Genomic DNA, 14,767 nt, shown 5'->3' on the forward strand with positions numbered 1-14,767 from the left:
ACACTCTTTTGTTCATTGAGCACAGAGGGATGAGGTTATGGAGTTCATCGTAAACTTACATTGGTCTTACATTGGTTCTCTGTTCTTTGTTTCTGTGACTGGAAGGAAAAGGCTGCAGAGGTCAAAAGGGGCGGGGCTATTAAACCTTTGCATGTGACCTGCAGAGTTAGGTGTGGTTAACAAAGAAGGTTAAATGTGATTTAACTTCATTGAATATTATCTTTATTCAGATAACGATGGCCTCTAATTTAAATAAGTTACCTGACATAGATACTGTTCAGAAATTTGTTGAAACAATCCCTAAAAAAGTAAAGAATCTAGAAGGTTCATTGCTTCGGGGACTGTCATATTTTTTTTTATCATTATTATTATCTGTAAAACATTCAGTCATCTATTTGTGCAGCTTTACAGGTCAGTGGTCCTGTAGCTGCAGATTCAACACTCATTCTCAACATTTCCCCATGATCTTTTCTTTGTCTTTTCCTATCAGATTACAAGCCTTTAATCAACTGTCATTCTAACTTTGCGGAGGAGATGCTGATGTGCAGCAACATGGGTCCAAATATGGGTGAGTGAAGCTCCACTGTGGGGGCTGGTTTGTGCAATGCAATCCTCTTGCTCTTCTCCAAAACTAACATTACACCATCACTTGAGAATTATGAGCTTCATCCCAGGACTTCGCAGTAACTTTCAGCTGCTTTATCTGCTTAACTTTGCAAACACCCAAGTGCCTCTCCCTCTCTCCCTCTCTGTAACACAAACCTAATGATCAGAGTCATTTCCTTCCTTTACTTTCACTCACACACATGCATTAAGTCACCAGAGGGAGCACCGCCCTTCATCATACTTTATCACTGCGGCTCACCGGTCATTTGTTAACAGTCAGAGTTCATAAAAGGAGCCAAAGTGCAGTGCTGATATCACCTGTTTCCACAAAGACACCCTTTGTTCAGTTAGTCAGTGTTTGCATTCCCACTCAGTGTTTTTCTATACTGAACTATGTGTGTTACTAGGTGACAGGAGTAGACTTCATGTACAGTGCACAATGTTGAAAGCCTCCAGGGCAAGAATTAGTCATTAGCCATTTGGGTGTGTCATGTTTAAAAAACCTCTATGGCCAAACCTTGGGGTCATTGACTTCATTTAGCTAAATAACTTGTACATTTCATACAGCTTTCTCCTTTCTCTTTGTGTTTGACTGATAGTATTACACAGCTTTCTGAGTGCTCTTTGCTCCAAATCCTTGTGCTTTCCATACTTGGCTGTTAAACCATTGTTCACCCTTTCCTGACAACAGTGCTGTTACGTAACACCGATTTCCGTAACCTTATATCCCACCTCCCAGAATGTAGTGCAGTTGCCATGATGACTGCATAAACACAGCAGTGTGATGGAAAAAAAAAAAAGCAGGCTGTCAAATCCTCTTGAAAGAGCAGTAAAGCCACAAAACAACACACGTAGTGTTCACCAGCAGATTTATTTTTCAGACAGGTCACACACAAAACACACTGATAGTTGGACATTTCTTCTGATAATGAAACTGTTGCTTTAAAACCGTTGACAAAGGCTTTGCTCTGAACATTTCTTTGGCATTTTGAGTCTCACTCATCTCATGTAACAGCTTTTATTAGTGTGTGTGTCTGTGTGTGTGTGTGTGTCTGAGGACAGCCTGTCCTGCCAGTTGGACGTCTTAGCTGGAAGTACGCACCGTGGTGGTGGTAACTGTGGTCTTAGTTCCCCCTATAAAAAAAAAAGAAGGAAAAGTTATGATGGCTGTCATTACATTTGATACACATTTCTTTAGCAAAGTCTTGTTGAAATAAACATCACTTACCTGTAGCAATGGGCCTAACATTATGCAAAAAAGACAAGGAAAAGCAAAGTTTGTAAAGTGGTCATGAGCATTATTAATGATCTAAATATCAAAAATGCTGCTGGATTTACCTGGACTCCTCTGATTCCAGGAGGCTCCTGTAGGTTGCGATCTCCTGCTCCAGCCTGGTCTTGATGTCCAGCAGCATCTTGTAGTCCTGGCCCTGCTGCTCGATGCTGGCGCGTACGTTGGCTAGCTCTGCTTCAAGCATGTTGATTGTGTCTTGGTAACTTGCGAGCATGGTGCTGTAACGAGCCTCTGTTTCCGCCAACGTGTTTTCCAGTGCCCCTTTCTGTCAGAGAATGCAAGAAAAGGTAAATAATATACATGTATTGTAGCGCAAAACCTTTATTGTTCATACTTAAAAACAAGTTAATGGTAAATCTTTTATGGTAGATCCAACAATTCATAGCTACGGTCTTTATCCACCGGCCACACCCTGGATTATATGTGTCAGACATGTTCTCAAAAGTATGTATACTTGTAAGGTATTGAAAGTACTCTGTGTCTTTAAGGTTCAGATTTTGCAGCTCCTCCTCCACATTCAGGAGCAGTGTGCTGTTCCTGCAGGGAGTGTTGAATGATTAACTTCAGCTGGGCACAGATAATCTGAGGGAGTACGAGTTTCAGGCCAGTTCGGCATTCCTTCAGCTTTCTTCAAGCTCTTTTATGTCTTCCAGAATTTGAACAGATGTCTGTGAAATGTTTTCTTCCCTCAGAGCCCCTCCCTTCTCCCATCACTCTTATCTTTCCCTCCCTTCTTTCTCTCACCCTCCCTTCTGCTCTTTACCCTCCATCACTGTCTGTTTCTCCATTTCCCCTGACAAGAGGGAGAGCCGGGAATTTTGCTCATATAAGGCAAGATCAGTGAGATGAGGACAGATGGTCTGGTTTTAGGGTTTTCTCTTGTTTCTTACCATGCTGAGCTGAGACTGCAGTTCAATTTCCAGACCCTGCAACGTGCGCCTTAGGTCGCCAATCTCTGTCTTGGATGTCTGTACTGACTCTGTGGTGATGGCCACCTCCTTGCTCAGGACTGCCGACTGCAGAGAAATAAAGACAAAGTTAGATATTTTGGTCAATACACGTCTTATTTTCATAGAGATTATATTTAATTACAGGTCTAGACTCCTGAAGGAATTACTCAGCAAACCCACTTATTTGCACTGTGTGGGGTTGATTGTAGGAAAATCTTTCTACCTTGTCATTAAACCAAGCCTCCTGGTCACGACGATGTTTGTCTGTGATAGCTTCATACTGACTGCGGATCTCTTCCAGGACTTTGTTGAGGTCTTGCTGAGGTGCAGCGTCCACCTCCACATTGACTGTGCCGGTAAGCTGAGAACGCAGCGCTGCCAACTCCTGAACAACGAAGGATGGAGAAAGAAGTCAGCATCTTTTTTTAGACACAGCTCTACAGGTGTCATTCTGTCTTAGGTTGCTAAGTTAAAGGATGATCATGCACCTCTGCGTGATTCTTCTTGAGGTAAGCCAGTTCATCCTGCAGGCCTTCAATCTGCATCTCCAGGTCAGCCTTTGTCAGGGTGGTCTGGTCGAGCAGGCGGCGCAGGTTGGCAATGTCAGCCTCAACTGACTGGCGCATCATCAGCTCATGCTCAAATCTAATTTGTTTGGGGAGAAGTCGACAGAGACATCAGTCAAATCTGTCTGGGTTAATACTTACAAAATTAAAGACATGGGTGGTTACGCTTACTTGGTCTTGAAGTCATCAGCAGCCAGTTTGGAGTTGTCGATCTGGAGGAGGATGTTGGCATTGCCGATGGTGGCGGCAGCGATCTAAATCAGAGAAGCATCGTTGAAAGACATTCAGTAATGTGCTCTTTAACAAATTCATAGATACATGTACAGTATCACAGACTAGTGTTATTGCTGATACATTCATTCATTTTTTTCTGTGAATTTTTTCATTGCAAGAAGCATCACTACTCAACACCTGTCTGATTACACAACAATGAGTCACACTGAGTCACAGTTCCACTACTTATTCTTCCTGTATTTTCTCAGTCTCAACAATTCATTTATTATTATTATTAGACTGCACTTAGGTCAGTCTAATCTTAGGTCTAGCTTCAGCAACATATTGAACTGAGTCGTCTCTAGACTTGCTGAATTGTTTGCATTTCCAACCCCCCCCCTTCACTAATGATTAACAGCAGTACAAACATTGAACCTGTCTGGCATTTAAGCTGTTGAGGCTGATAAACACTATACCTTGTCCTTCAGGTCATTGATAATGGCCCAGTAGTTGCTGTAGTCCCTCTCTGCTGCAGGGCCCTTCTGCTCGTAGTACTCTCTGATCTGCTTCTCCAGCTTGGCATTGGCCGCCTCCAGAGAGCGGACCTTCTCCAGGTAGGAGGCCAGACGGTCATTCAGGTTCTGCATGGTGGCCTTCTCGTTCAGGGAGATGGTGCTCTGGTCCAGGGCGCTGGACAGGTCGAATCCACCCCCCATCCCCATGCCTCCTCCATACCCAGAGGAGACAGTGCGAACGGTACTGGAAGAAATGCGGGGGCCTCCCCTGACATATCCTGAAATACTGTGGGCCTTCGGTGCACTTGATGATGTGTAGCTACGGGTTGCTCTGGTGACAACCGCTGGACCACCAACCATGCTGTAGCTTTGGTACATCCTGACTGTCTGCAGGTCGAGAGAGAACACGAGGAGAGAGGACCGTTATGCAGCTGAAGCCTGAAACAGGACTGTGGAGTTTGATAGAGGGAGGCAGACCCCTGATATAGTGCTGGACCTGGGGCGGGCCTGGATGGAAGCAGGGAGGGAGGGAGGGAGGGAAGGAGGGAGGTTTCCTTTTGCAGTTCAGCAACGGGTTTGCCAGAACCTCTGTTTGTTTTCCTTTAAGGACCAGGGTTTCTGTTTCTTTCCACCCCTGTGAGGACACCATTATGGAATGTGTGTGCATCAGTTAGTGTGTGTGGGGGGGATAAATCTGTTTGCACAGTCACATTATGGGGGCTCTGCTCTGTTCAGGGGACAACATGCACAGACGTATAATGGAAATCATTATACTGTAGGATTATGAGGATAGGAGTTGGGCTTAGATATATTTTGTTTGTGGTTAGGGTAAGTCTCCAGGAAATGAATGTGTAAATGATAAAAGAAAAGTAGTCTGTGTCCTTATCTGCTCTTTGAATGCTTGTATAAATACCTGTTAGTCCAGTCATGATCATACCAGTGAAACCAGAAGAGGTGTAAAGTTATTGTTTTAGTGTCCCACCATAAATCAATATTCACACAACTGTTGAGCAAATACAGTAAGTGGAGCTAATCCAAATTAAATGTTTCATTTCTCAGTTGGATGTTTAATAATACATGCAGTATGGTTTAATGAATAACTTGTGCACAAAATCCTTTGTGTCATAAAATGATAAGATTTGTTACTCATTGCAACATTTCTCATTTTATTGGAGTCCAGTTTTATTTGACTGGCAGCGTGGTCAAACTTGATGAAAGGCCGGTTAAAAGGAGTCCTGGCAACCTTGAATCACAAACCAGCATTGTTCTGTTTTTTCAGTCAAAGCCATTTAAAGGAATCCGTCAGCCCCCATTGTTCACCATATCACATACAACAACACCCCCCCAAACCTATATCCTGTGTGTGAGTGTGTTTGCTGCTCATTTTGTTGGCTTTGGCCTATGCTATGGGTTATATGAAGGATGAGAAAAACGCCTCAGGGGGGTTATGTGTGGTTTCCTTGTTCATGCACTCACTATGGGCAGATGTGTGGGTGTGCACAAGTGTGTGTTTGCGTGTGTCTCCTCAAACTCTCTGTTGAGCCCTTGCCAGTTCCTATGCTGGATAACATCTGGTGTCGGCCGGAGGGGGTTGCATGGGGGTCAGTTCTTAGTCAGAGGGAGGAGTGAATCATGCCTCTTATGTGTTTTTTGTATGAACAGAGTTTGGTCATTCTATACTTTACCACATTACATAATCATCCAAAAAACAGCAGTTTCTGATGCAAACCTCAGACAAGTTTGGACATTTTTTATTAAAATATAAAAAAAAACTCAAATCTGTGACTTGGTAATTCATTCAAACCTTTATTGAACTGACAAAGGTAAACAATTTTCAGTTTTTTCAATCATAAATTTATTTAGATTTTGATGCCTGCAACACAGTAAAAAAGTCCACTGTGTTACACCTCCTTTCATTTTACAGCTCTTTTTAACTATTTAAGAACTGAGGACACCAGTTATTGCATTTTTAGAAGTTTGTTTTTTGTCCATTCTTGCTGTTCACAAGACTGGAGCAGCTTCATGACATCCATGCATTTTCAAAAGGACACAGATGTGGACTCCAGATAGGACTATTGGTCCTGATGCAGAATGAGGCCTGGGATCATCCTCCTGCAATAACCACATCCCCTTATAAGGGGAACAGATGTTGACTTGATGGCAGCATATGTCTGTATAATTCAGTCTATACCTTCCCATTGATGGTCTCTTCATACCTATACAGGTCAGCCATGTGGACACTGATGTAGCCCTAGACCATCACAGATGCTGCTTTTGCACCTCTCACTGAAAACAGTCTGGATGGTCTTTTTCACCTCTGACACATAGAACCAAATGTGTATTTTCCTTAAAAATAACATAATCACAACATACTCAACAGGCTCAGGTTCAAAGGACTCTTTCTGATTCTGATATAGTTCCTAATACTTGTGTACTACAGTGTCAGGTTCCAGTTTGAGACGCTGCAGCAGACCAGAGTCCTCCATATATCACAGTAGTGACATTTCCATAGACTCCCGTTGTCAACGAAATATGCACCTTCTTCCAAGTTCTGGAGGGGCCAATAGTTCCAAACATTGAGTCTAATGCCATCAGAACACATTCATGTCTTTTGCAGCTGATCTACCAACTCCAGCGGCAAGTTAATAAGATATCGTAATCTTTGAAATTATCGTGTGTATTTCCTGTATTAGTGAACATTCATGTTGTAAATTCAGTTTTCTTTGGTTAGGGTTAGGGTTTGTACAAATTTCTATCTTAAACACCTGTTATGTTCGATTGTCAGCTGTAGCCCTATAGTTAGCTAGCTGACTTGGCCAGCTGTTGAGATTTAACCACTATAACCACAAATTATGGAGTTGTTATGATAAGGTAATGTTACTATGAATGTTGTTATCAGTGGGTTTTATTTTAGTTGTTTTGCTGAACCTGGTGGTGTTGGCTTAAGTTTGTCAGCTGAGGTCATGTGCTAATTAGGAGGAGAGTTGCTGTAGAGCTGAGCTTTGACAAATAAAAGTTCATTAAAGTTATTGTTCATGAGTTTAAGGAGGAGAAACTTCTGTCACTTGGCGTTTGTAAGATCCAACTCATCCTAAAAGGATTCTGTTGAGTTTGAGTTTGCTAATGTTGAGTTTTTAATGAGTTTAGCATCCGTGCTTATGCTAACATGCTAAGTTAGCCGCTCTGCTCTCCGCTGGCTAATGTCATATTGTGTGTGTTATCAGAGCAGAGCTTGGCAGACACACAGTGTTCACAGCAAACCAATGTTTTCTGCTTGTACCACAGTCCTATAATAGTAAAACTTTAAAATGGTAAATTGTCCATCTCCTTATGAGTACAGTACAATTGAAGAATGAACGAACTTGTAAAGTTAGCACCACTCATGTACGTAGCCTACCCAAGCAAACACCAACCTGTCCCCCCAAAATTTAAGTTTTCAAAGAAATAAAGTCAGTCCTTTCAGTGCTCAAACCCAACGACTCAAAAGTATAAAACACAACAGCACATATGGTAGCGACACAACAGTTGTGTGTGGCTTATTTTCAGATTTTCCGTGCTCACTGCTGTTTCTCCCATTAAATAACATGGGAGCACTTAGTTTGTTTGGACCTATTCAGGCTTACACGAACCACGTGATCACTTGAGCGGCGACATCAAAGCATGTCATAACTCTCTTAATAGGGCTTTGCAGCAGACAATGTGAAGAGATAATGGTTTTCCAAAATCCTCATGAGACTGTATTCATGGTGGAGGCATGACAGTGTCTCATGTGATGCTGCCTGAGGGTTTGACAGTCATACACATTCAAAAGTGCATTCCTCCCTTGGCCTTTACACACTGAGATTTCCCCAAACTTCCTGAATCTTCTCACAACATTCTGTATCATAGATCATGGAAGACCAAAATTCCTTACAATTTTGCGTTGAGAAATCTTCAGTTCTTCCATGACATTAGTCGCTTTTCCATTGACCCTCAAGTTTGCATGAATATAACTTGCACGTAAAAATTTGCCTATTGGAAAAACAACAATTTTGCCAAAACTCTCATTTTCCAATGAAAAGTTTTTGCGCTGGCAAGAGGTGGTTTTTCAGGCATTGCGAAAATTGCTATATCATGCAAAATTGCAATGGAAAGACCTTTTTCCACAACTAGAGTCATATGAATAAAAAAATGGACGTTGACAGATGTTACAACAAGCGAAGAAGAAAAGTTTTAAAAGAAACATGGCACGGTATATGTGGACACACCAGGAAACCGAATCATTTTTGAGTTTAGTCCGGGATAGATTGGTAATATAAACAAATAATGTATAAATCAGTAAATCATTGTGATATTTATGTTCGTTGCCATGTTTATGGAATGACTTCTCATGTCATCTCATGATAATAAATAAACAAATCATCACATTTGTGATTTAATGGAAAAACCAACATTATGTACTTCTGTTTTTTCGACATTTAGTAAATATTGTTAAAATTTTGCACAGATGTCCAATGGAAAAACCACTACTGTGTCTCATGACAAGTGCAAATCCATGACCCATCCTTGTAAAAACTAAACCTTTGGGGATGCTTCTTTTGTGACTAAATGTGAATCCTTGCCTGGTCCAAATCAACCTGATAATTATGGGATATGACAGAACTCTGTTACATGTAAATTCTGTAAACTTTTCAGTTTGATTTTCTTCTCCATCCAAACTTTAACAGAATGTGCTAGAGCCATTAAAATCTAAACAGTTTTGTAATATAAACAATTTGTCGGTGACAACATTTAGACTCAGACTCAGCTTTATTGTCATTTGATCAATGGTACATGACAGAAGGAAATATAGTTACCCAGGTCTCAGTTTCGTAGCACTGAAGATAAAAGAATGAAATATAAAATAAAATATATAAAAGGTTAAAAGGGTAGAATAAAAACTACCATAATATATGCAAAAAAATGAAGAAATAATAAAATAACTTCTTAATAGGTATTGAGTATTGTTTTTTGTATGGCTGAATTAACAAATTATTTTTTGTTTTTATTGCATTTATACCTCAGCTTTTGTTGAAATAAAGTTGCATGTTATGTGCAGTGATGTTATGTGATGTTGTTCCATGACTCTATGAAAGTTTAATGAAGTTAAAAATGTTACAATTTTCAGGCCAAAATGTTTGACATGTGAGTCCAGGGTTGCCTCTGCCTCAAAAGGAGCTAAAAGCAAGTCAAGTCAAGTTTATTTGTATAGACCATAATCTTGGTCTGTATTCTCAACGGGCCTGTCAACACCCACGTTATAATAACAGTAAATGAAAAATGACTCCCATAAACTAAGACCCTTGTTGAGAACAAAAAAGGGAAAATAAACCCTCTCACTAAAGGCTTAGAGGAGAAAAGTACACAAAAGAGGGCAAAATTCAACATGTCAAATCTGATTCTTGTTTATCTCAGTGTTTATATCTAGGGTCAACTGTGTGTTGTCCTGAAAAAGAAGATTCAATCATCAGTCTGTTGTATAGATCAAAGAACAGGTTCAAAGTTTTATCATCTGTCTCCAACACTGGTCAGATGTCCAAACCTTACAGCACTTACTCCTTTACTTACTTCCTTTACTTTCTCCGGGGCGGCCATGGCTCAGCTGATAGAGCGGGTCGTCCAATAACTGAACGGTTCGCGGTTTGAATCCAGCTCTGTCCATGTACTGTGGTGTCCTTGGGCAAGACACTTCAGCCTCCTTGCCTCCAGTGCTGTTACTCACACTGGTGTATGAATGCATATGAATGTTCGGTGGTGGTCGGAGGGGCTGTAGGTGCAGATTGTCAGCCATGCTTCCGTCAGTCTGCCCCAGGGCAGCTGTGGATACAAATGTAGTTTACCACCACCAGAGGGAGAATGTGAGAGCGAATGAATAATGGATCCACTGTACGCACTTTGAGTATGCGTTCATAGAAAAGCGCAATATAAATCTAATCCATTATTATTATTACCCCTGTTCATTCAAAAATCCTTTTAAGTGCTTTTAATCAAACTGAAACTAAACTGCCTGGAAAAAAAGAGAGACATATATGGTATCAAGATGAGGCTAGATAACATTGTAAACGTATGTGAAGTATTGTAAACCAAAAATATACTTTTCTTTTTAAAAAATACAACTACAAAACTTATTTTGCTCCTACAAACCAATTTGTTGCTTTTACAAAACGCTTTATTTGTTTACAAAACTTGGTCTGCATTTACAAAATGTTTCTGCAATTGCAAAACATTCTGGCCTCTTTTGACGTGGGGGCGTGGTTAGATGAGAGGTGTGGTACTTATCTAAGGTGACATCAACACATGACTTTGGTACTTAACAATCGCTTTATTGTAGTGAATGAGGTGATGTCTGTCCTTCAACACTAATATTGGTTCCTGTCTGGACCAGGTCTGGACACGCCTCTCATCTAACCACACCCCCACGTCAAAAAGAGACCAGAATGTTTTGTAACCACAGAAACTGCAGAAAAGTTTTGAAACCACAGAAAAGTTTTGAAACTGCAGAAAAGTTTCGTAAATGCAGAAAGTGTTTTGTAAAAGCAAAAAATTGGCTTGTAAGAGCAAAATAAGTTTTGTAGGTGCATTTTTAAAAAGAAAAATATATTTTTGGTTTACAAAACTTCACTCGCGTTTACTATACTTCATGTATGACCTCATCTTGACATCATAGACATCGTTCACCTGAAGTATAAATGTCAGTTGTCATACAGCCAGACTGTTTCTTTTGATCTGTTCTTGTCAGTGGAACAAATACAGAGAAAAAAGAGGAAAGAATTGATAAATGGAACTTTAAAAGCATCTGTTATAGATGTATACAGTCTGTATAGTTTTTTATTCTTACTATTATTTAATTTTTATTTTAAATTGTTTGCTTTTGCACTATCTTGTTTTTTTTTTTTTTTTTTGCACTATCCTTATGCATGTACACTTTTTCTTGCGCTTTATTCTGTTGCCGCCTTGACCATTTAATTTCCTCATTGTAGAATCAATAAAGTCTAATCTAATCTAATATTAGGTTCAGATGAACAACAGAATGAGAAGTGGCAGCAATCGACTGTTCATATGAGCATCCAACAGTGTTTTTTTTTTTTTTTAATTAATTGACATGTCTTTGCACCACAGGAGAATGTCTGCTAATCTCGGCAAAAGTGCTGAGAAGGGAGTGAATAGCTCAAGGAGTTGGATTAACTTCTGTAGCTGACTGTATCCTTGTGTACAGTAGAACAGAGACAAATGACTGTTTGACATGTGTAATAAGTCAAAACACAGTGGTTGAGTTTATGTCTGCGTTGGTTGGAGACTGTAGATGGGTGTTTTTTCTAAAACTACCTGATGACTCATTCCACTGTGATGGAAAGATTAAATTAAACATGTTCTTTTACTTTGGACCTGTTTTTGTTTGGTCGACCATTTCATTTCATGCAACCATCTTTGATCATACTGTGATTATAGGTGATGATATGCCATGAAGTTGAATGCATCCAGTGTTGAGTCATAAGAGCTTCAGACCCAGCTGAAGCACGGAAAAGGACAAAGTCTGTGCACTGAATATTTACTCAGGACTTAAAAATTGTCAGTAACTTCAACACATTCTGATAAAGAAGCACATATTATCTCAGGTTAAATACCTGAATGTGGCTTTCCCTCTAAGTTGAGCATAAAGCATTTCCACCAATGTTATAAACTGCATGACTCAGAGATTATCCACTAACCTTTTTAGATTCCACTGAGATAAGATCCCTCACTGAACAAGCTCTGTATGGGTTTTCAGATTGAAAACAGTCTGCTAAATGTAGACGTTGCTGCATATTAAAGAAGAAGAAGAAGAAGAACTTACAATCTAACCTTGTAACATCCACCAGGTCACCAGTGTTCCACTTTAGAGTTAGAGCTGGAGTTAGGGTTAAGGTTATATTTCATCCATTTTTAAACTGATGTACTTTGGGCTGTTTCAGTCTCGTATTAAAATCAAAAGCTAGAAGATATAAGTCTGATACATGCATATTTTCCTTACATGTCTGTTTAAAGCTGGTCCTTCATAAATCAGTCTTAATAATTGTAACGACAAACATGCAGTGATTATTGACTCTTGCAAATGACCTCCAGTAGCAACACAAAAATAAGTAGTGTTTAGTTCTGAGTTTCCTTTTTCCAGCTGCAAAGAATAGGGGGATAGTTTCTATTCAATGAAAAACAAAACACAACAAAGAGAACAAAGTTTCAAGGAAGACAATGAATTAGACGAGACAGGAGGTAGGAGGTGGAAGTCCACTGCTCTGTTTCTTCACTTAAGCACCTTAGGTCCCTTGGGCAAGGTGCCATAGACTCAAAACATTATTAAAATAATCAACTATTTGTTTGCAACATAGCAACCACAAGTGAAACAATGTGCACGTGTCACGGTGTGAATCCCATCTATTGTCTTGACTTCTGGTTGATCAAGATTCCAACGCATGACTTCAGACAAATACAGCGTCCTTACTGTCATTCTGATCAAGCAGTGGGAATGACAGTTGGCTGAAGTTCCCATGTCTTTCAGAAACTGGTCACTTCCTTCATGACAAGTCGATGCACGGTGTCATGCCATGTCAAAGTGGCATATCAGCCCATCTTTGTTCATTGTTCTGTCAGTTTGTCAGAGCTGTTGGCACACTTGGAGTACCAGGAATCTTCATCGTCATCTCAAAATCAGCCTTAATCAGGACACTTAGAGGAAACCAGTCTGCTTTTGAATTTGAATTGAGTACTTCACAAGACAATAAACAGAAACAAACTGAATGTGTTTGTTTTCCCCCAAATCAGATTCAGGAAATAGACCAAAATAGCCCAATGATCCAATAGGAACAAAACAATACAATACAGTTAGGATACAGTAGGGTGCATTACCATTATATTTATAAGTACAGACAAAATCATTTACACAACATGGACGTACAATGTTTAGCTTCAAATGTAACGGGACTCTGCTGTGGATCTCCAGCAGAGTGGTGTAGCAGTGGGGGCTTGATTCCTGGGGTTTGCCGTCACCTCATGCTTCAAAGACCCAACATGGCAACAGCCAAAGCACAAAATCATGGCTCAATAAAAACAGCAGTCCAGAAACCAATGAAGGATATCACAGAATCTCTGTCCACTTCTTCTTTACATTCTACATGGACAGAGCCTCACATGTCATTTTCTTTAGAAGAAATACACAAGGAGCTTCATTATAGTTTAAAAGAGGCTTCCATTAAACTTTAGTAATGATTCAATGAGCAGATACCACTGCTGTTGAGGATGTGAACCACAGCTCCCCAGTTCAGATTTCAGCGTAAAGACATGTGCTGCATGTTGCCTTCATCTTTCTTAACATGCTTCTTGTCATCTCTGTCACAACTCCTACTCCATGTTAGGAAAAAGTGTGAAAGCAATAAGTTTAGCATAACGGGCTGTGTTTTTTGAAGGGGATTTAAAAAAAAAAAAAAACACCACATTGATTTCCATCTTTACCAGGACTCAGCCCCACTGCCCTGCCTAAAACATGTATGACTTTACCTCTGTCTCTGTAAATGAGTTCCAAAGTTATATGACTTTCAGAAAAAATAAAGTGCAAAACGTTAACCAGCCCTGAATGCAGGGTGTGCAGCTCTCTGCAAACCTGTTAACTATGAATCATATCTGAAAGCAGCATGTGAAGCAACATGGTCCTTCGAGTCTCCTCTCAACTTACCACGCCCGTTTGACAGACATTATCACATTCTGCTGAACTCTTCGTGTTGCACTGTGCAATAATAATACCTCAGCATGTAACATTTCTGACGGAGGTCTTGGACTGAAACTCTGACTGAGCCACCCCAGTGAAACATGCTGAGAGGTGGTAGTACAGTTATGTCTGCATGTTTGTGTACACACCCTATGTTCCTCTCATGTTCTGAGAACATAAATAGCTTTATCATGGACACAAAGACCTGGTCCCACAGCATGACTCCTTCAGTTTGAGGGTTAAGATAAGGGGAAGGGATAGGTTTAGGTATTTTGTGGTACTTGTAGAATAGGGGAAGCCTCCAGAAAATTAATGAAGGTTGGGTCCCTCAAAAACAGGTCAACCTACCATGCATTGTAAAAAGTGAGAACAAACTGACGGGAGTTCTAACAAATATTAAGTAGAATTGACAAGTTCATTTATTAATCACATTTTAAATTATTTCAGTAGAAAAAGTCTTAACTATTATATTGATCGGTGTTTAAAAATAAAAGGAAAGGGAAATGGATTTCATTTACTCATTTTAAGTAAAATTATTTGCTGATTCAATCAAATAAGTCACTCATTTCAGTCATTCTGCAGATTGTGGGTTGGGGTCCAGACTGCTGTTTGGTGATCAGGGTTAGGCCTTCAGGTGAGATGAAGGGGATAAAGTCGATGATTGTCCCCTCTGGGACTTAGGAACAAATCTGTGTGTAGTGTCAGCATTTCAATGCTGCTGTAAGACCAGTTAAACACACCTTTTGAGTGGTCTAATAAACCTTCTGCAGCCCATATAGACTGAGAGCTCATGTCCTTTCATTGTGTGCAGATCAAGCAAATAGAAGTATGTTGTGTCAATAGACCCGCCTTAGCTCATTCTAATA

General features: G+C 40.1%; 1 protein-coding gene across 2 annotated transcripts; it reads right to left on the reverse strand.

The window, feature by feature from the left end:
- Window positions 1-1,458: 1,458 nt before the first annotated feature.
- LOC115426670 (keratin, type I cytoskeletal 19-like) lies at window positions 1,459-4,611 on the reverse strand. Of its 2 annotated transcripts, XM_030144807.1 has the most exons (8): window positions 4,106-4,610; window positions 3,588-3,670; window positions 3,339-3,495; window positions 3,074-3,235; window positions 2,791-2,916; window positions 1,945-2,165; window positions 1,835-1,848; window positions 1,459-1,740 (listed from the first exon to the last, which is right to left on the reverse strand). In XM_030144807.1, exons 1-8 carry the CDS (start codon window positions 4,520-4,522, stop codon window positions 1,691-1,693), a joined length of 1,230 nt encoding a protein of 409 aa, XP_030000667.1. In that variant the 5' UTR covers window positions 4,523-4,610; the 3' UTR covers window positions 1,459-1,690. The 2 variants fall into 2 exon arrangements, with proteins under 2 accessions (XP_030000667.1, XP_030000675.1); XM_030144815.1 differs by lacking the exon at window positions 1,835-1,848 and having other exon boundaries at window positions 4,106-4,611.
- Between the last annotated feature and the right edge of the window lie 10,156 nt (window positions 4,612-14,767).

The sequence above is a fragment of the Sphaeramia orbicularis genome, chromosome 1 (genome assembly GCF_902148855.1).
Source record: "Sphaeramia orbicularis chromosome 1, fSphaOr1.1, whole genome shotgun sequence".
In the NCBI taxonomy this organism is placed as follows: Eukaryota; Metazoa; Chordata; class Actinopteri; order Kurtiformes; family Apogonidae; genus Sphaeramia; species Sphaeramia orbicularis.

Bases quoted from the DNA above. Each gene is read 5' to 3' on its own strand.
- LOC115426670 (XM_030144807.1), bottom strand. From the start codon at position 4,522: ATGTACCAAAGCTACAGCATGGTTGGTGGTCCAGCGGTTGTCACCAGA. The intron at 3,496-3,587 runs GTAAGCGTAACC...CAAACAAATTAG, and splicing joins GCTGATGACTTCAAGACCAA to ATTTGAGCATGAGCTGATGA. The intron at 2,917-3,073 runs GTAGAAAGATTT...ATTTCTCTGCAG, and splicing joins AGGCTTGGTTTAATGACAAG to TCGGCAGTCCTGAGCAAGGA.